The sequence below is a fragment of the Acartia tonsa genome, chromosome 10, assembly GCF_053477335.1.
Source record: "Acartia tonsa isolate MP-2025a chromosome 10, ASM5347733v1, whole genome shotgun sequence".
NCBI lineage: Eukaryota > Metazoa > Arthropoda > Copepoda > Calanoida > Acartiidae > Acartia > Acartia tonsa.
Window position 1 is genome coordinate 25832823 of NC_137269.1, and position 22413 is coordinate 25855235.

The following is a 22413-nucleotide window of genomic DNA, read 5'->3' on the forward strand; positions in this document are numbered from 1 at the left end:
TAATTTGATTATGCTGATTTTTAGGTAAACATAGTAATTTTTCGCCAAACAATACGCTCTCGAATTTCATACGGGGTTTTAAAATTCATAAATATTTTCTGTAGCGTAGCTACTCTGCAATTAGGATTTTCAGTGCATCCGGTTGTCCGTATTCCCAACAGAGAACGTTAGCTAGAATGATAAAACACTTTTTTTTGACAGATATTAAATAAATTCAAAAAGTTCATTAAACAAATTTTGGTCATTCATTGATATATTATTGACAATATAAATAATATGTAAGATGTAAGTTTGCCAGAAGTTTCAATAGTAATAACATTTGTATTACAAAAACTCAGTTTGCCATACTTTTTTTAATCGCACTGGCGAAAATACATCTACAGTGCTTTTCCCGGGTGTTTAAATTTTAGTCCCCCAATAAACATATAAACAAAAAATTACTTTAAGGCTTGACTACAAAAAAAAATGTTGTTGGCATTTGTTGCTACACCAATTTGAATACACTTATCCTTGTTTAAATGAATACATGGGCTGAGTTTTGTTATTGTGTGTTGTTCAGGATACATTGTGATGAAGGCTCTGTTAGGAATTATTTTTGTACTTACATTCTAAGCATCCTATACAATTATATATTGTGCGTATTCGTCTGTCTGCTAAGATCTTGTAAACGGATGGACTGATCGTTTCAAAATTTTCATGAAAATTTTAAGCATCTTTAAGAATATGATTAATTTGGCGGTGGAGGAAGAAAGGGCTGCATTACTCCTACGTCGAGGCTAGAGAAAAGATGGCAAGAAGGCTTGGGGCGCAGCACTACGCTCAATTACATTATCGTAACTTGTTGAAAGTCAAAAAGGGTTTGTGTTTTTATGGGATGCTTAATATATACCATAATTGGTAATGCCATTTTTCTTAAATATATCCTTATACTAAAGTAACAGGATGTTTGTCTGTGTGTCTGTGTATCTGTGTGTCTGTACCGAAGGATCTCGCTAACCGCTGAACCGATCGGGTTCTCCTTAACAGAGTAGCTTCTCATAGATCCCAGGAAGGTTTATAACTATTTTGGGGAAAGGTGTCACCACCCTTCCAAGAGAAATCGCCCCTAGAAGAAAAAAATTTACGTTCTCGATTTTATAAAGAGAGTTTAACGCAAACATAAACGTCAAACGCAAGATAGACATATTTTAAATATTAAGAAAAACAATTAAAGTGCCACTAGAGGCCTTTAGGGGCGTAGCCGCTAGTAACCCATATAGTGCAAGAACGTCCAAGGTGGGAGGGGGGTAAAGGTATAGGCACCACCAATAGTTTTGGGGTTTTTATTTCTTTCTATATTCTAAAACTATATTTAATGGATTGGAAAATAACCACAACCCCTCGAGGCTAGGGGCAAACTCGCTTAATTATTTCTATACGAAAAGTACAAAATATAAAATTTCAGTTCTAAGTATATGTGTAGCTGGAAGATTATCAAGCCAGGAAATTAATTTATTCTCCTATGAAGATAACACTTCCTACTCTCTTCAAATCCATTTGGGTCACCCATTGTGTTCGCGAAAAAAAATGCGTGCAATAATTTTGCAAATAATGTTATCAATAAGTTTTAAAGGCTCTAAATATCACATAACCAAAAAATGATTCAGCTTGTTACAGCATCTGTAAGGTGAACAACATTAAGTGATCTTTACTGCCATGTGTCTAACATGCTTAACGACTAATATCCAACGAATAAGAAGGTTGTGGGTTCGAATCAGCTGAAAATAACGGTTTGACTCTAGATCTAGATGCATTTAACTGATATCAACCAGTCAATTTTGATCACCCTATATAATTTGAAGAATAGTTATTTCTCGTATCGTATTATAAACAGCTTTCCGCGGATATAGAATGTACAATTATAAGATTAAAACTAGTTTTTTTTAGCCCCGAGGTGCCGAAGGCACCGGCTAAAAAACTGGTTTAATTTTATGATTGTACATTTCGATATTCGTAGAAAACTGGATATAATACGATGCTAGACATAGTTTTTTCGTATGGATGAGAACCGGTTCCTATCCACCGGATTTGAATGAATACGAGAAAACATATTCTTTTGTGGAAACGATGGAAAACCTTCTAAATATAAAGTCTGGATGATCAATCTTATAATGTACCAATGTAGAAACACTCTGCCCACATTTTTGGTTAGAAAGTCTGCAAATTTTGGAACGAAAGAAAACCAATTTAAGGGGGGGGGGGCGTAATGATATCTAAACTTAAACAGTGAGCAAAATGGTCTAAATATTGAGCAAGCTTCTTGAAACTTGGTACATATGCTAGTTCTATATGTACTACATCTAAATGGCAAAAAAAATCCAAAAATTTTATTTTTAGGTTAGGTTAGGTAAGAAAAACCCTGCCTAAATGGGGTTTTTTGTCCTTTTTATGCCTTTTTTGGTCTATTTTAAAGTAGAAACTTACTTTTAATTGGTTTTTTTTTTAGATTTTTTTCTTGAATACAATGTGTCTATACATAAGAACATTATTTAAGATGAATCAACAAGTCAGAGACCGACAACAGTGGGCTAGGGGGGTGCTCACAGGGGTTGAGTGCATTTTTCTAAAGTTTGTGTTTTTATATATCAATATATAGGTTTTTTTTTAATTTCGGTTCCAAACTTGCTAAATCATCTTAAATAAGGTCCTTATGAATAGACATAGTGTATTCAAGGAAAAAACTTAGGAGAAAATAATAAATGTAAGTTTCTACTTCAAATTAGTCCAAAATAGACCCAAAAAAAAATCCCATTTCCGCAGGGTTTTCTTACCTAACCTAAAAAAAAATAATTTGAAATTTTTTTATTTACATGTAGTACCTATTAGACTAGGCTTATTTACCGAGTTTCAAGAATCTAGCTCAATATTTAGACCATTTTGCTCGCTGTGTAAGTTTAGATGTCATTACGCCCCCCCCCCCTCCCCATCCCCCTATTTCATCCACAATTCGGCAAAAAATTGTTGGATTTTATAGTATAAATCTTTGCAAATAATAATATTGTAGAAATGGAATAAATGATATGACAAATTTTTAAATATTAACAATGAATATAGCTGGATGGATAACTTTGCCTGATTGATTATCTAGGGTCAGAAATCCATTCCTTCTATTTATAAACCTTTCATCATTCCATAGTGACGTCAAATTTTAAAACAAGGACGATAGAAAACTTTATTTTTGGCAGTGCAGCTGCTATGATATTACAATATACCAATTACACTACGGGACAAATGAATATAAAATTTGATTAAATTCTTTTAGCAGTTATAAATCTATTTCAACCATATCATTTTAATTAGTAAATACTGCTGCTTCGTAACGAAATATATTTCAAAGAAACACATTTTCATTACCAATCGCATCTCTTATTAAAGTGAAACAAGAAAATTAAAATTAATTAACTTAATAAAGTTGTTGTCTTTTGTTCAAATAACTATTTTTTCAACTTTTTAGAAACATAAAATAATTTTCAAGACTTACAAATCATCTGAAGGTCTAAAAGTCACCTTTTAGTAATTAAAAAAAGGTAAATAGTATATGTTTTTTAACTGCTGAAAGCTTAAGGAGCAGCTTCACTCCAAAGAGTTCTATTATAAAACCAAAAAGTTTTTATACAAATTTAGTTTTGTGTCGAGTAAGCAAGAAAAACCAATCATTGGAAAATAAACTTTTAAATTAATTTATCCTCTAAAATAAAATTCATGGTTAAGCCTTCCCTTTCAAATTCTTGCTTTCTCTGCTGTTACACTTGAATTCTATGTTTAATATTAATGGATTTATTATTACTTGGATCTTACACCAGCTTACCAAGTAAAAAGCTGGCTAGAAAAAAGTATCCCCTTATATCCCTTTAAACCCATCCCCTCCCCTCATACTGGATGAACGAACTGACAATAGGGGAAGTTCATGATAGCAACCTAAATTGACGACAATTTTTCCAATTTCATAATATCCAAGTATATTCTACATCCATTTTTATTTCCTTTTTTTATGGGCCATGTATCATCTATCAAGAAATACTGAAAGACAGACAGAAAAACAGACGGGTAGAGGGACAGATAGAGGGGCTTTCAAAAAATCATACAGACGTTCAACCACATAAAATTGAATAAAAATTGAAAAACTTGAATAAAATCATTAAAATAAATAAATCAATGGTTTCGCGATTTTTTAATATATTCTAAATTTGGATTTTTAAAATAATGAGAATAAATAATTTTATATCAGTATTCTGTTTATGATTACAGGAAAATATTTAATAAGATATTGATAGATGTAAATCATAGAAAAAAAATTTTAATTATAAATTCTAGAAATTATTTTTTATTACTTATTAGGGTCCACTTCAGTTTATGTTTCACGGATTTTATAGCAACGTTCATTTTAGTTTAAGTAACATCCAACAGACGACCCCCCTTTTTATAAAAGTAAATTGAAAATAGAGAAGAAGTGTGGTATTTCGTTTTTGTTTATTACTATAGGTCAGGCTAGTTTAAGCTTTATTTGGTACTAGGTAGCCATGCAGAGTTAGTGGGAGTTTCAGTGCTTAATAAGCACTTTGAGGGAAAGAACTTATTTTTTTATATTCCGTTTTCAAAATATTACAATTAATGTTTTATAAGTGATTTGTTATGGCTTAATTAATTCTACTTTAAATTCATTTAAATATTAATATTATGGTAGTGATTATACATATAATGATTACAGCTTTGGACCTTCTAACAGGTATACATTTTTAGTTTATTTTATTATCATTTTTTTAGTTGAGGCCTTTTTTGGTTGCATCTGATGCGGTAATAGCTTGTCGGGTAACGGAGTGGCTGCGATGGACAATTTTTATTGTATACCAATGACTACTCCCCTAGAGACCTCTTGTGGCACTTTAAATTTTCTTTTAAAATATTTTGATTAAGAAATAATTTGTTTCTAAGCAACTGGTGCCGCATAGCGGCTCTTTAAGATAGTTTTTTGCGATTTATCTTGGGAGGGTGGTGGTATTTTCCTAAAATAGATATAAACCTTCCAAGGACCTATGAGAAACTACAATGTAAAGGAGAACCAAATCGGTTAATCAGTTAGCAAGATCCGTCGATACAGACAGACAGACAAAGATTCTGTTACTGTTACTGTAAGTTAATTTTTCTTGTTTTTTATTTACAGAACTCCTGTGAAATCAAAAACGCCTGTAAACTCTTTTAAGGTTATCATTATCTTTTTAAAAATCAAAGCTACTCTGTGGCTTACTTTGTATGTCCGTCCTAAGTATAAATAGTTTTATTGACTTGTTGAAATTAACATAATACTTCCTTGAGCATGAAAGTTATTTTGTCAGAAAAACAATATAAAGATATTTTTCATATCTCTGAGTTGAATTATGTCCGTCCATCTGCTATTAAAGTTAGATGTCTGAAATCTAACCATAATCTAATAATAAATAACCTAGTAATTTTATAGGAAGTTATATCAAAGACTCCAATACAGTCCATGAGAAATGTGGTATCCAAAACCCCAGTCAATTCCATGAAGGAGGTCATTTCAAAAACCCCAGTTGGCTCTATGAGAGAAGTGGTATCCAAGACCCCGGTTAGGTCGATGAGAAGAGTGGTGTCCAAGACTCCAGTTAGGTCGATGCAACAGGTTCAGGGCTTATAGAAAATTAATTTAGATCTATCCTTATATAAAAGTAAAAGAATCTGTGTCTGTCTCACTAAAGGCTGAACCGATATAGTTCTCCCTTACAGTAAAGCTTTTCGTTGGTCAAGAGAAGGTTTATAAGTATTTTTTTAAGGCGTCGAGGGGCATAGCCGCTAGTCTATAATGTTGGTAGTAAGAATGTTTTAAGCAAAGGATCTTTGAAACTACTTTATTGCTTAGTTTGTACTTTTCTGGGAAGCTTAGTTTAAGATTGATCGCAGCCAATAGACAAATATTCTACAATGTTTACCAATATTTCCTCTAGATCAACCTTAACCCCCGCCCCCTCCCCCCACCCAAAAAAAAAACTATGACCATAGTTTTCCATGAAAGGCAGAACATGAATGTTACTGAAAAGCAGAGCATAATTTTCAGTGTTGACCATGATAAATATTTTTCTTATTTTAAAAATAAACAACTTACTGAAGAAAAGATCAACTATAATTCCTATATCCTTGCGGAGTAGGTCATGTCCAAAACTCCTGTGAGAACAATGCAAGAAGTGAGGTCAAAAACTCCAGTAAAATCCATGACAGAGATTTTATCTAAAACCCCAATAAAATCTATAACACAGGTAAGGCTAAGCAGAGATAGATAACTTTTTAAAAAATCATTTATAAAATTTAATTTTGCCTCTTTTGGTCACAAAATATCATTATAACCACTGGACCGATATGGTAAGAAGTAAAAGTAGGGAGCTATTATTTTTGAACAGACACATTTTTAGTTTCAGATATTTTTTTAAGTTTTTCATTTGAGTTTTGAACTTCTCCTCTACAACTACAATTCTTTTTTAAAAAGAAATTCCCTGTGACCTATAAAATGATCTACTGTAAATCAGAGGCATATAATGTAATACTATATAAGATATACATACATACAAACAGACAGTTAGAAATCTTTTTGTTGCTAGAAAAAAGATTTCATCTTTATGAAAACTATCTATATTAGGTAAATGATATGAAAGAAGTGATGAAAAAGACTTTAATACCTGACGATGTGGCCAGAAAGTTTCTGGCATCCAGGAACAAAGGTAAACTGGTCTAAGAAACCCAGCAATTGCATGCAAGCAATGATTTTTGCATACAGAAATGATATGGTAAAAAGTAAACCAAATCTAACCAAATATAAAAAAATCTGCGTTTGTTTTAAATTCCTGTATATATTCCCACTAATTAAGCTATTAATAAAGTAATTTTTTCATAGTTTGAGTGGTTACCATTTTTATCTGCTGGTGACGCAGTTTTAGGAAAATGTTTTAAGTCCCTCCACAGATTATGACGTCATAGATAGAATAGCCAATGAGAGGCCAGTATACACTGTAATTGACCAATGGTAAAATTTATGCTAGCCTCTCATTTGTTATCTTATCGTATGACGTCATATTCTGTTGAGGGACTTTAATCATCTTCTAGTTTTAGTCGGGATTCAAACCAATCACCTAACAGCTCAATATGTAACCATTAACTTTATCAGTGTAGTGCTTATGCTTCTATAAGTGTAATCATAATTTTCTTTGTTACAGGTAAAGAAAATGCTGTTCCATTCGAAGGAGCCGCAAGGCCATTGTATGCCAGCCAAGACTATAGCGATCCTGCAGACAATAATGCTCTTGGTCAGGTAAGATTTTATTTCTAGTGCAAAGTAGAATGGTGTCCTATGTACCATTGTTTATGATTACAGGATTTTTTCACCCTGTTATATATGCTCCTTAAGTAACATTTTGTACTCTGTGAAGAACTGATCATTTTGGACGGGTGTAATAGCAATGCCCATCCACTGCAGGCTCTAGATTTAGATAAAAATTATGTCTGTAATTCTTATCTTTTTCAATAGAACTAATATCAGATATGTAATTGTAATGAAAATGTAGGGAGATGATTACTATGAATACACTTCTTTTGTTGATTATGGACAACCACCTGTTCAGGAAGAACCTTTTGTTGTTGATAATGGTAAAGTTTAAATTGTTGCACTGCAGTCTCTTTTTGTTGTTTTTTACTTTCAGCACTATGTCAAAGTGAGAAAAAAACAATTCATATATTTCTTTTAAAAGCATGGAAATATAGTAGATATTTTCGAATTTTAACAAAATAAATAAAGAGTTATATAAATTAAGAAAAATAAACAAGAACCATTATGGCAAATATTAGCTAAGCTATTTGAAATAAAAAACAAAATATAGAGCTTTCTATTAACAAGGTAGAGAAAGAAAAAAGAACATACAGCCCCTCAATTTGTTATTAAATATATGCAGGTCCTTTGGTGAATGATTATGGTGCTGACTATTCAATGGATTATGCTGACTATGGACAACAAGGTAATAAATATGAACTTTCAGTACACTTGGATTTTTTAAACTAAAATTTTTCAATACTAAGATTTATAATTATAAGATAAATGCTGCTTAAATGCAATTGCTATTTTACCCTTTTCAATAATAATCTTTTTTTTACTGGCTTTTGTCTGAAAGTTTTAATTCTGCATAGTGCAATTATAGAATGAATGCATCCCCCAACCACATGTATTATGTTATGATAGATAATTTTTAAAGTTAAAATTCCAATTTCATTAAAAGTTTTAAATTACCTCTAGTGTACATAGGCGTCCAAGGGGGGGGGGGGTAATGGGCCATTTGGCACCCCCAAAATTTTTTGAACATAGTGTGACTCGAGCCTTGAGGTGTAATATATTTCATGGCTAAAACCTTCCCAGGGATCTATGATGTAATTGTAAAGCACTGAAGATTCCATAAAATAGATACCTAACTAAATTAAATATTTCATTAAATAATGAAAAAGAATTTCTATAGGCGATTTCTTTTGGGAGGATGTCAGGGTGTCTCAAAACTAGTTATAAAACTTACCAGGACCTATAAGACGCTTCACTTTAAAGTATAATCATATTGGTTCATTGGTTAGTGAGTTAATTATTGTATTTTTATGTTCTAAAGAATGAGATACAACTATATATTTGAATAGTAGTGGCGCCCTTAGCATCTAAGAACTCGTGTTTTCTAAAGGGTAAAAAGGGAGGAGAAAAATAGCCTAAAACCACTCAAAGGATTGACCTATAATAGTGTGGAACCATCATGGGATCTGTGTGAAGCTTTCCTAAAAAGGAGAACTCAGTATTAAAAGTAATGAAATCTGAAGCTATAGTCAAATAAACCTTACTTACTACTTTATGTTATAGGATAGTACTTATTAACTTAATAGATTAGGTAGGATGCTGTGAGTATTGGTTTAAAAAATATGACGTAACAAAAAAAATTAGCCAATGAGAGGCCGTTATTGACCAATGGCGGCATGCGTAGTGGACTCTCATTGGCTAATTTTTTTTGTTACGTCATATTTTTTAAACCAATACTCACAGCATCATTAGGTAGGTGCTTTTTTACATAATTAAATTACCCCCCCCAAAAATTTTACCCCCGGGGTAAATTAGTTTGGGGGGGGTAATTACCCCCCCCAACAGATTTGGGGGGAGTATTTACCCCCCCCCCAACAGACTTTAGGGGGGGTAATTACCCCCCCCAATCAAATTTTACCCCCGGGGTAAAAATTTTGGGGGGGGTAAAAAAAAATTTCGGCGCGCTTCGCGCGCCATTTTACCCCCCCCAAACACGAATTACCCCCCCCCTAAAGTTTTTTACCCCCCCCAAAAAAAAAAGCTTGGACGCCCCTGCTAGTGTATATACTTTTTAAAAGTGATATTTTTATTGAAAAATTTAAATCAGTAAAAGAAATTTAATTCAATTTAAAGTCAATAATCTAATACTATTCCTATTAAATTTCTCTAAATTCAAGTAAAACAGTCTTCTGTAGACAAAAGCATCTTGTTACATCATTTAAATTCTGTAGAATATAATTATTTTTAGGTGTAAATGTAAATGTTGAAAACAATGTCTTGGAAAAACTGAATTCTCATCTAATTTCAAGGATGAATAACTTCAAGAATGGAATGAAGGTAAAGTTAAAAATAAACAGTATGACTTGTTTAATTGAGGTAATGTTCCCCCCTCTATCATAAAAAAAATATTAAAAATATTAAATACATTTAATGAGTTTGGGCATTTAAAGTAGTGAACCTGTAAATATTTTTCTTTGTAAATTACAATAAATATAGGTTAGCCATGAAGATAATTTAAAGAAAAATATACTTTAAACTAGCAGTTTTTGTATTACGTACAAAAAATTCTAATTTGTAATGAAAGGTCACAGTTTTAGAAAATGATTGCAGACATAAGTTACACGAACGCCATCAAACATATAGAATTTTGTATTACAATGAATAACAAACAATTTAACATCACTAAATGCAGTTTGGGTATAGTCCTTTCCATGACATCGCTCCATATGGGGCGATGATTTTCTATAGCTCCTTCAAGGAGCTATAGCATAGCCTCTTATCATATGGAGCGATGTGATAGCCCCTTTTAAGGAGCGTTCATATCGCCTCTTATGATAAGAGGCTATGCTATAGCTCCTTCATGGCCTCTTAATAGCTCCTTTGAAGGGGCGTTAATATCGCCTCTTATGATAAGAGGCTATACTATAGCCCCATGATGGCTCCTTCATAGCCTCTCCATCGCCCCTCCATAGTCCTTTACCTCCAGTGCCCCTTCATCGCTCCTTCATCGCCCCTACATCGCTCCTTCATCTCTCCTTCTTGAAATTTATATTAAATTGTACTTTGATGGCCCCTACATCGCCCCTACATCGCCCCTACATCGCTCCTTCATCTCTAATTCTTGAATTTTATATTACATTGTACTTTGATGGCCCCTACATCGCTCCTCCATCGCCCCTACATCGCTCATACATCGCCCCTACATCGCTCCTTCATCTCTCCTTCTTGAAATTTATATTACATTGTACTTTGATGGCCCCTACATCGCTCCTCCATCGCCCCTTCATCGCTCCTCCATCGCCCCTACATCGCTCCTTCATCTCTCCTTCTTGAAATTTATATTACATTGTACTTTGATGGCCCCTACATCGCTCCTCCATGGCCCCTTCATCGCTCCTACATCGCCCCTACATCGCTCCTTCATCTCTCCTTCTTGAAATTTATATTACATTGTACTTTGATGGCCCCTACATCGCTCCTCCATCGCTCCTCCATCGCTCCTACATCGCCCCTTCATCGCTCCTTCCACAAATTTATATTACATTGTACTTTGATGGCCCCTACATCTCTCCTCCATCGCTCCTCCATCGCCCCATCGCCCCTTAATAGCCCCTTACCTTAATTTATATAAAAAAGCCCCTACATAGCCTCTCCATTGCCCCTTAATAGCTCCTTACCTTAATTTTTATAACATAGCCCCTACATAGCCTCTCCATCGCCCCTTAATAGCCCCTTATATTAATTTATATAACAAAGCCCCTACATAGCCTCTCCATCGCCCCTAATAGCCCCTTACCTTTATTTATATAACATAGCCCCTACATAGCCTCTCCATCGCCCCTTAATAGCTCCTTACCTTAATTTATATAACATAGCCCCTACATAGCCTCTCCATCGCCCCTTAATAGCCCCTTACCTTAATTTATATAACATAGCCTCTACATAGCCTCTCCATCGCCCCTTAATAGCCCCTTACCTTAATTTATATAACATAGCCCTACATAGCCTCTCCATCGCCCCTTAATAGCCCCTTACCTTAATTTATATAGCATAGCCCCTACATAGCCTCTCCATCGCCCCTTAATAGCCTCTTACCTTAATTTATATAATCCTTACCTTAATATATATAACATAGCCCCTACATAGCCTCTCCATCGCCCCTAAATAGCCCCTTACCCTAATTTATATAACATAGCCCCTACATAGCCTCTCCATCGCCCCTTAATAGCTCCTTACCTTAATTTATATAACATAGCCCCTACATAGCCTCTCCATCGCCCCTTAATAGCCCCTTACCTTAATTTATATAACATAGCCCTACATAGCCTCTCCATCGCCCCTTAATAGCCCCTTACCTTAATTTATATAGCATAGCCCCTACATAGCCTCTCCATCGCCCCTTAATAGCCTCTTACCTTAATTTATATAATCCTTACCTTAATATATATAACATAGCCCCTACATAGCCTCTCCATCGCCCCTAAATAGCCCCTTACCCTAATTTATATAACATAGCCCCTACATAGCCTCTCCATCGCCCCTTAATAGCCCCTTACCTTAATTTATATAACATAGCCTCTACATAGCCTCTCCATCGCCCCTTAATAGCCCCTTACCTTAATTTATATAACATAGCCCTACATAGCCTCTCCATCGCCCCTTAATAGCCCCTTACCTTAATTTATATAGCATAGCCCCTACATAGCCTCTCCATCGCCCCTTAATAGCCTCTTACCTTAATTTATATAATCCTTACCTTAATATATATAACATAGCCCCTACATAGCCTCTCCATCGCCCCTAAATAGCCCCTTACCCTAATTTATATAACATAGCCCCTACATAGCCTCTCCATCGCCCCTTAATAGCTCCTTACCTTAATTTATATAACATAGCCCCTACATAGCCTCTCCATCGCCCCTTAATAGCCCCTTACCTTAATTTATATAACATAGCCCTACATAGCCTCTCCATCGCCCCTTAATAGCCCCTTACCTTAATTTATATAGCATAGCCCCTACATAGCCTCTCCATCGCCCCTTAATAGCCTCTTACCTTAATTTATATAATCCTTACCTTAATATATATAACATAGCCCCTACATAGCCTCTCCATCGCCCCTAAATAGCCCCTTACCCTAATTTATATAACATAGCCCCTACATAGCCTCTCCATCGCCCCTTAATAGCCCCTTACCTTAATTTATATAACATAGCCTCTACATAGCCTCTCCATCGCCCCTTAATAGCCCCTTACCTTAATTTATATAACATAGCCCTACATAGCCTCTCCATCGCCCCTTAATAGCCCCTTACCTTAATTTATATAGCATAGCCCCTACATAGCCTCTCCATCGCCCCTTAATAGCCTCTTACCTTAATTTATATAATCCTTACCTTAATATATATAACATAGCCCCTACATAGCCTCTCCATCGCCCCTGAATAGCCCCTTACCCTAATTTATATAACATAGCCCCTACATAGCCTCTCCATCGCCCCTTAATAGCTCCTTACCTTAATTTATATAACATAGCCCCTACATAGCCTCTCCATCGCCCCTTAATAGCCCCTTACCTTAATTTATATAACATAGCCTCTACATAGCCTCTCCATCGCCCCTTAATAGCCCCTTACCTTAATTTATATAACATAGCCCTACATAGCCTCTCCATCGCCCCTTAATAGCCCCTTACCTTAATTTATATAGCATAGCCCCTACATAGCCTCTCCATCGCCCCTTAATAGCCTCTTACCTTAATTTATATAATCCTTACCTTAATATATATAACATAGCCCCTACATAGCCTCTCCATCGCCCCTAAATAGCCCCTTACCCTAATTTATATAACATAGCCCCTACATAGCCTCTCCATCGCCCCTTAATAGCTCCTTACCTTAATTTATATAACATAGCCCCTACATAGCCTCTCCATCGCCCCTTAATAGCCCCTTACCTTAATTTATATAACATAGCCCTACATAGCCTCTCCATCGCCCCTTAATAGCCCCTTACCTTAATTTATATAGCATAGCCCCTACATAGCCTCTCCATCGCCCCTTAATAGCCTCTTACCTTAATTTATATAATCCTTACCTTAATATATATAACATAGCCCCTACATAGCCTCTCCATCGCCCCTAAATAGCCCCTTACCCTAATTTATATAACATAGCCCCTACATAGCCTCTCCATCGCCCCTTAATAGCCCCTTACCTTAATTTATATAACATAGCCTCTACATAGCCTCTCCATCGCCCCTTAATAGCCCCTTACCTTAATTTATATAACATAGCCCTACATAGCCTCTCCATCGCCCCTTAATAGCCCCTTACCTTAATTTATATAGCATAGCCCCTACATAGCCTCTCCATCGCCCCTTAATAGCCTCTTACCTTAATTTATATAATCCTTACCTTAATATATATAACATAGCCCCTACATAGCCTCTCCATCGCCCCTTAATAGCCTCTTACCTTAATTTATATAATCCTTACCTTAATATATATAACATAGCCCCTACATAGCCTCTCCATCGCCCCTAAATAGCCCCTTACCCTAATTTATATAACATAGCCCCTACATAGCCTCTCCATCGCCCCTTAATAGCCCCTTACCTTAATTTATATAACATAGCCCTACATAGCCTCTCCATCGCCCCTTAATAGCCCCTTACCTTAATTTATATAGCATAGCCCCTACATAGCCTCTCCATCGCCCCTTAATAGCCTCTTACCTTAATTTATATAATCCTTACCTTAATATATATAACATAGCCCCTACATAGCCTCTCCATCGCCCCTAAATAGCCCCTTACCCTAATTTATATAACATAGCCCCTACATAGCCTCTCCATCGCCCCTTAATAGCCCCTTACCTTAATTTATATAACATAGCCTCTACATAGCCTCTCCATCGCCCCTTAATAGCCCCTTACCTTAATTTATATAACATAGCCCTACATAGCCTCTCCATCGCCCCTTAATAGCCCCTTACCTTAATTTATATAGCATAGCCCCTACATAGCCTCTCCATCGCCCCTTAATAGCCTCTTACCTTAATTTATATAATCCTTACCTTAATATATATAACATAGCCCCTACATAGCCTCTCCATCGCCCCTGAATAGCCCCTTACCCTAATTTATATAACATAGCCCCTACATAGCCTCTCCATCGCCCCTTAATAGCTCCTTACCTTAATTTATATAACATAGCCCCTACATAGCCTCTCCATCGCCCCTTAATAGCCCCTTACCTTAATTTATATAACATAGCCCTACATAGCCTCTCCATCGCCCCTTAATAGCCCCTTACCTTAATTTATATAACATAGCCCTACATAGCCTCTCCATCGCCCCTTAATAGCCCCTTACCTTAATTTATATAGCATAGCCCCTACATAGCCTCTCCATCGCCCCTTAATAGCCTCTTACCTTAATTTATATAATCCTTACCTTAATATATATAACATAGCCCCTACATAGCCTCTCCATCGCCCCTGAATAGCCCCTTACCCTAATTTATATAACATAGCCCCTACATAGCCTCTCCATCGCCCCTTAATAGCTCCTTACCTTAATTTATATAACATAGCCCCTACATAGCCTCTCCATCGCCCCTTAATAGCCCCTTACCTTAATTTATATAACATAGCCTCTACATAGCCTCTCCATCGCCCCTTAATAGCCCCTTACCTTAATTTATATAACATAGCCCTACATAGCCTCTCCATCGCCCCTTAATAGCCTCTTACCTTAATTTATATAATCCTTACCTTAATATATATAACATAGCCCCTACATAGCCTCTCCATCGCCCCTAAATAGCCCCTTACCCTAATTTATATAACATAGCCTCTACATAGCCTCTCCATCGCCCCTTAATAGCCCCTTACCTTAATTTATATAACATAGCCCTACATAGCCTCTCCATCGCCCCTTAATAGCCCCTTACCTTAATTTATATAACATAGCCCTACATAGCCTCTCCATCGCCCCTTAATAGCCCCTTACCTTAATTTATATAGCATAGCCCCTACATAGCCTCTCCATCGCCCCTTAATAGCCTCTTACCTTAATTTATATAATCCTTACCTTAATATATATAACATAGCCCCTACATAGCCTCTCCATCGCCCCTAAATAGCCCCTTACCCTAATTTATATAACATAGCCCCTACATAGCCTCTCCATCGCCCCTTAATAGCTCCTTACCTTAATTTATATAACATAGCCCCTACATAGCCTCTCCATCGCCCCTTAATAGCCCCTTACCTTAATTTATATAACATAGCCCTACATAGCCTCTCCATCGCCCCTTAATAGCCCCTTACCTTAATTTATATAGCATAGCCCCTACATAGCCTCTCCATCGCCCCTTAATAGCCTCTTACCTTAATTTATATAATCCTTACCTTAATATATATAACATAGCCCCTACATAGCCTCTCCATCGCCCCTAAATAGCCCCTTACCCTAATTTATATAACATAGCCCCTACATAGCCTCTCCATCGCCCCTTAATAGCCCCTTACCTTAATTTATATAACATAGCCTCTACATAGCCTCTCCATCGCCCCTTAATGTTATATATATTAAGGTAAGGATTATATAAATTAAGGTAAGAGGCTATTAAGGGGCGATGGAGAGGCTATGTAGGGGCTATGCTATATAAATTAAGGTAAGGGGCTATTAAGGGGCGATGGAGAGGCTATGTAGAGGCTATGTTATATAAATTAAGGTAAGGAGCTATTAAGGGGCGATGGAGAGGCTATGTAGGGGCTATGTTATATAAATTAGGGTAAGGGGCTATTTAGGGGCGATGGAGAGGCTATGTAGGGGCTATGTTATATATATTAAGGTAAGGATTATATAAATTAAGGTAAGAGGCTATTAAGGGGCGATGGAGAGGCTATGTAGGGGCTATGCTATATAAATTAAGGTAAGGGGCTATTAAGGGGCGATGGAGAGGCTATGTAGGGCTATGTTATATAAATTAAGGTAAGGGGCTATTAAGGGGCGATGGAGAGGCTATGTAGGGGCTATGTTATATAAATTAAGGTAAGGAGCTATTAAGGGGCGATGGAGAGGCTATGTAGGGGCTATGTTATATAAATTAGGGTAAGGGGCTATTCAGGGGCGATGGAGAGGCTATGTAGGGGCTATGTTATATATATTAAGGTAAGGATTATATAAATTAAGGTAAGAGGCTATTAAGGGGCGATGGAGAGGCTATGTAGGGGCTATGCTATATAAATTAAGGTAAGGGGCTATTAAGGGGCGATGGAGAGGCTATGTAGGGCTATGTTATATAAATTAAGGTAAGGGGCTATTAAGGGGCGATGGAGAGGCTATGTAGAGGCTATGTTATATAAATTAAGGTAAGGGGCTATTAAGGGGCGATGGAGAGGCTATGTAGGGGCTATGTTATATAAATTAGGGTAAGGGGCTATTTAGGGGCGATGGAGAGGCTATGTAGGGGCTATGTTATATATATTAAGGTAAGGATTATATAAATTAAGGTAAGAGGCTATTAAGGGGCGATGGAGAGGCTATGTAGGGGCTATGCTATATAAATTAAGGTAAGGGGCTATTAAGGGGCGATGGAGAGGCTATGTAGGGGCTATGTTATATAAATTAAGGTAAGGAGCTATTAAGGGGCGATGGAGAGGCTATGTAGGGGCTATGTTATATAAATTAGGGTAAGGGGCTATTCAGGGGCGATGGAGAGGCTATGTAGGGGCTATGTTATATATATTAAGGTAAGGATTATATAAATTAAGGTAAGAGGCTATTAAGGGGCGATGGAGAGGCTATGTAGGGGCTATGCTATATAAATTAAGGTAAGGGGCTATTAAGGGGCGATGGAGAGGCTATGTAGGGGCTATGTTATATAAATTAAGGTAAGGAGCTATTAAGGGGCGATGGAGAGGCTATGTAGGGGCTATGTTATATAAATAAAGGTAAGGGGCTATTAGGGGCGATGGAGAGGCTATGTAGGGGCTTTGTTATATAAATTAAGATAAGGGGCTATTAAGGGGCGATGGAGAGGCTATGTAGGGGCTATGTTATAAAAATTAAGGTAAGGAGCTATTAAGGGGCAATGGAGAGGCTATGTAGGGGCTTTTTTATATAAATTAAGGTAAGGGGCTATTAAGGGGCGATGGGGCGATGGAGGAGCGATGGAGGAGAGATGTAGGGGCCATCAAAGTACAATGTAATATAAATTTGTGGAAGGAGCGATGAAGGGGCGATGTAGGAGCGATGGAGGAGCGATGGAGGAGCGATGTAGCAGCGATGTAGGGGCCATCAAGTTGCAATGTTATATAAATTTGGAGAAGGAGCGATGAAGGGGCGATGGAGGAGCGATGTAGGAGCGATGTAGGGGCCATCAAGTTGCAATGTAATATAAATTTGGAGAAGGAGCGATGAAGGGGCGATGTAGGAGCGATGAAGGAGCGATGTAGGAGCGATGTAGGGGCCATCACAGTACAATGTAATATAAATTTGAAGAAGGAGCGATGAAGGGGCGATGTAGGAGCGATGGAGGGGCGATGTAGGGGCCATCAAAGTACAATGTAATATAAATTTGAAGAAGGAGCGATGAAGGGGTGATGTAGGAGCGATGGAGGGGCGATGTAGGGGCCATCAAAGTACAATGTAATATAAATTTGGAGAAGGAGCGATGGAGGAGCGATGAAGGGGCGATGTAGGAGCGATGTAGGGGCCATCAAGGGACTAAGATATATATAATAGTGAAGGGGCCATGAAGAGGCGATATTTAATTAAATAGCCCCTTGGGATAAGAGGACATATCATCTCCTCTTTAGAAGGGGCGATAAAGGAGCGATAAAGGATCATTTAATCGCCTCTTAGGGCAAGGGGCTATCAAATCGCTCCTTTCAAGGAGTCATAACATCGCCTCTTGTTATAAGGGGCTATTAAATCGCTCCTTTCAAGGAGCCAATACATCGCCCCTTGTCATAAGAGGCGATCAATTAAAATCATCGCCCCATATGGAGCGATGTCATGGAAAGGACTATACCCTGCAGTTTTTATGAAAACAAGACAGACATGTAAGTTGTGTATATATCACAAGAATATGATTTTCAAGTCTTTATATTTTTAAATAACATGTAGAAAATTAAGATTACTTCAAATATTTGCCCTAAATTAATATGTAAATCATTGAACAGGAAAATTTTGAGGTCAGTAAAATCAATTTTTCTTTTAAGGGTTTGAACAAGCATAGAGACCAGAAAAGAAAAGATTTGAAGCATGTTTGTCAGTTAGAGAAAAAGGAATGATATTAATTGAATTTCTTTTATATAAAATGCAAGATAGTCACAAAAAATAACCAAAATGGGTATTTATAAACATTTGTAAATTATGGATGCTTTTATCCTTATTAAATGTTTAAATTAAAACTTTTCTTTGTAAAATAATACTTAAGACTACATAATTCTTGATTTTCTTATAATAGCGATGATCATGATTCAAACTCCGGCACAATTTCTAAAAGCTACTACAGGATAACTTTTAAAATTCTAAAATCAAAATAATCATGATAATATCAAAATAGATGAAAAATATTCTTACAAAAAAACTAAATGAACTTGGTGGAGAAAGAATACCAGTGTATACTGGTGATGATTACTCCTTGGTAGATGGTGGTGACTATACTCTGGATTATACACCTGATTATGGTACAGATTATGCTGATCAATCTAACTATATACAAGATTATACAGGTCTTCTGATCATGAGTGTTCTATTTAAATATTTTGGATTTTTTTATTGAAAGAAGCATCATATTCTTACACATACCCAACATACCCATAGTCCTTTTCTAACTGTTGTTGGTCATAGCCATAGCCATTTGATCCTCCACCTTATAGTCAAACGTTGCTTTGAAATGCATTTTAAACTTGCAACAATTAATGTGTGAGCCTAAAACCTATTACTATTGATTTACTTATTATCCAGGGTTTTTTTTATCAAAGAAAACCATATAGGTCCAGTGGATATTTAGATCTTTTGGTACAAACAGATACAAAGACATATGTGTATTTTTATGTATGGTATTTTAAAACTCATGAAATTGATGTAATGGATTTAGGCAACTATGATTATGAGTATCCTGAAATGGTAGGTGATGATTACAGTGTTGATTACTACTATACATCTGATGATGAAGGCAATCCAGGTAACGATCACGCGCACTATCTCTCTCTTTCTTTCCTCATCTTACATTACACGAGCTGAGAAATTTTAAATATACAATTTAACCTAGCAAAGCTTTATCCTAAGTAATGTGACTATTTATAGCTGACTAGCTGACTCATAATGCGAATAAAATAAAAAAGTAATCGCCCTTTCTCAATAATATCTATACACTTCATAACCAATAGTATGAACGGCTTGAAAAAAAATAACTATCTATAGCTTATCCACTTGTACCTATTGTCATATTTTTTTTTGTTTTTTGTTAGATGAAACTATTAGAAACAGAGAAAGCATCAAAAATATGAATGGCGTCAGAAGTATGAGTGGAGTTGATAATATAGAAGGTGTGCAGGGCATGCAGCAAGTTTCAAACCTCAGAGGCATAAATAACATGAATAGTGTTAAAAAAATGCAGGAATGGATTTATTATTACTTTGATCTTACACCAGAGCTGGATCTTTTTAATCATTTCAATTATGCGCCAAATCGGGGTGAGCCAACTTTCCACCAATGAGAGCACAGCATTTTATGAAATGCCGCGCTGTGATTGGCTGAAATTCGGCGCGCCCCGATTTGGATCACTATTGAAATGATTTAAAGATCCAGCTCTGATTGTATGTACTTAACTAAAGTGAAACTTGAGCGGGCTAAAATAACTAACTCATCCTCTCCCAGTTACCCTATCCCCTCGCTTCTTACTGGATGACCGAACTGACCAATAAATGACACGGGAAATAGCAAACTAAATTGACGAAAATTTTAGAATACATCCGTTAATGTAGGGCATTGGCAGTATGGACACTGTTACAAACATTCATGGACTCAACAGAATGGACAAAGTTAACAGCATGCGAGGAGTGAACTCTATGAAAGCTATTAAACATATACAAGGAGTAAAATCAATGCAAGGATTGAAGAATATACATGCAATAAAGAATATGGATGCTATTTCAAGCATGACTCCGGTGGCTTCAAAGAATAGGGTCAGCAATATTGAGCCTATAAAGCAGGTATTTATTCATTTGGATAATCTTGCTTTATTTGAATGCGTTATTTGTTATTCTATTTTAACCTATTCTTTGTTTTTTGATTGGGTCACCAAATTAAGTCAGAAAAAAGTATAATTAGGGTCGGTTCGTCCGTCCGTACATCCGTCGCAGAAATATTGCATTTTCGTTAATTTAAACAGGCTAGAATTTTACTTTTGATTTCAAACTTTGCATGATGGTTCCTATAATAATTAGGTACGATTTAAGATGCGTAGTAACTCTATAATCGTTACCAGAATTAAAAAATTTTAATTATGTTATTCGTTTAATTTTTTTACCACTGATTCCTATTACCACAAGGTAAAATATTATAAGCGAAACATCTCTATTATCAAGACCTTAAAATGTAAGTATAGCCTTAAACAGTATCCCGTATTTAAGCAGTATTGCAACAAATTTATTTACAATTTTGTTTAGACTTATGCAGTCTGCTCATTCAGTTCTGACACTCTGACAAGTTTTAATGTTCGTTTCTCCTACCATTTCAGAGCTTTAATTTTATTGATGTTGAGATCTTTGTTTTATTATTCTTAATCTGATATTTTTTTAGGTTATTGAGCTAAGCCCATCTGAAGTTGAAACTCTGAGGAAAATGATGCAGCAATAAAAAAAATAATTTTTTTCATCTTATATTACCTAAAATGTTATTTCCTTTAATCAATTCCAGTTTTATTCCCTAATTTGTTTCTTAAAATCAATTTTTCTTAATTTAAAATAAATCATAAAAGAATTGAATTAGAGGTTTGTGTTTATGTAGTAAGGGGTGAAGCAGTTCAACCCTACTGAGCGAGTTCGATTCAAACGAGCCCCTAGCCTTAAAGATCCTACCAATAAATAACTACAAGGAGTTACTGATTAAAGGATATATTTTGAACTGATTCATTACAAGAGATATACAGGTTTATATAGCAAATAGAAGTATAATAATAGATTATGAGGGGTAGCTGGTGATGGGTTCCTTTGAGCTGGGGGCTGTGTCCACAGGCGCAAAGGTAGGAGGGAAGGCTGCCTCCTTGGGGTAGGCAGGTGATGGCCGAGAAAGGGGAAGGTCCGGCTGCGGCAAGGGGGAGGTAGACATCTCCCGGCAAGGCAGGTGACTGGGGCTTGGGGTTGTAGAGGGGCCGCGCCCCTCCCACTATCAGAGATGTCCAATTTGACCGCTGCTTGTGAGGTGTCGGCAAGGCCCCGAAGGGGCTGGGTGAAGTGGTGATAAAACTAGGATTAGCGCTGGGTTGTGATTTGATAAGCCGAAGCATAGCAACTCTATGAAAGGCTTGTCCGTATGATGCCGCCCTACTACATTTATTTGAACAAGGATGACAACATCAGAAAGTCAAATGAACGAACACATTAACAAATATATAGTTACAAATAATTTAATTATTACTAGCGGCTACGCCCCTTGATCGATAAGGTCGACCCTTCTCCCCCGCCATTTTTATTTTAGTTTAGAAATAAGTTTAGGAGTAGTTTTTTTTGTAGGTGCGATTTATCCTAAAAGAAGTGGTTGTACCCTCCTCTGAAATAGTCATAAACCTTCCCAGGACCTATGAGAATTTACCCTTAAAGGAGAACGATATCAAGAAAGATTTATGTTTTGTGATTTAAAAATATATATGCGGCCATGCCTCATTCAATGTATAGGACTGTGTAGGTCAGATAGATAGCCTAAATTCATCCAAAGAATTATAAAAAGTTTCCCTAAAAAGTACAACCTATTCTGACTAATTTTTCTGAGACAAAAAACTCGTTACTTAAAGGACCATGAATAG

The 22413-nt window shown here is 36.3% G+C and overlaps 1 protein-coding gene and 1 long non-coding RNA gene across 2 annotated transcripts; both read left to right on the top strand.

Moving 5' to 3' along the window:
* Positions 1-531: 531 nt before the first annotated feature.
* LOC145330734 (uncharacterized) lies at positions 532-20369 on the top strand. Its single transcript, XM_080175399.1, has 17 exons — positions 532-584; positions 1443-1479; positions 4265-4285; positions 4722-4765; positions 5201-5240; positions 5495-5677; positions 6201-6308; positions 6686-6767; positions 7260-7354; positions 7608-7689; positions 7992-8054; positions 9615-9703; positions 18602-18665; positions 18947-19117; positions 19486-19572; positions 19859-20083; positions 20356-20369. Exons 1-17 carry the CDS (start codon positions 571-573, stop codon positions 20367-20369), a joined length of 1419 nt encoding a protein of 472 aa, XP_080031525.1. The 5' UTR covers positions 532-570.
* Positions 20370-20373: 4 nt separating this feature from the next.
* LOC145329701 (uncharacterized) lies at positions 20374-21376 on the top strand. The gene is made up of 2 exons (XR_013883057.1): positions 20374-20602; positions 21192-21376. It is a non-coding gene; the product is annotated as an uncharacterized LOC145329701 (long non-coding RNA).
* The last annotated feature ends 1037 nt before the right edge of the window (positions 21377-22413 follow it).

Bases quoted from the DNA above. Each gene is read 5' to 3' on its own strand.
- LOC145330734 (XM_080175399.1), top strand. The intron at 1,480-4,264 runs CAGGAAATTAAT...ATAATTTTATAT, and splicing joins TAGCTGGAAGATTATCAAGC to CAGTATTCTGTTTATGATTA. The intron at 6,768-7,259 runs GTAAACTGGTCT...TCTTTGTTACAG, and splicing joins TCTGGCATCCAGGAACAAAG to GTAAAGAAAATGCTGTTCCA.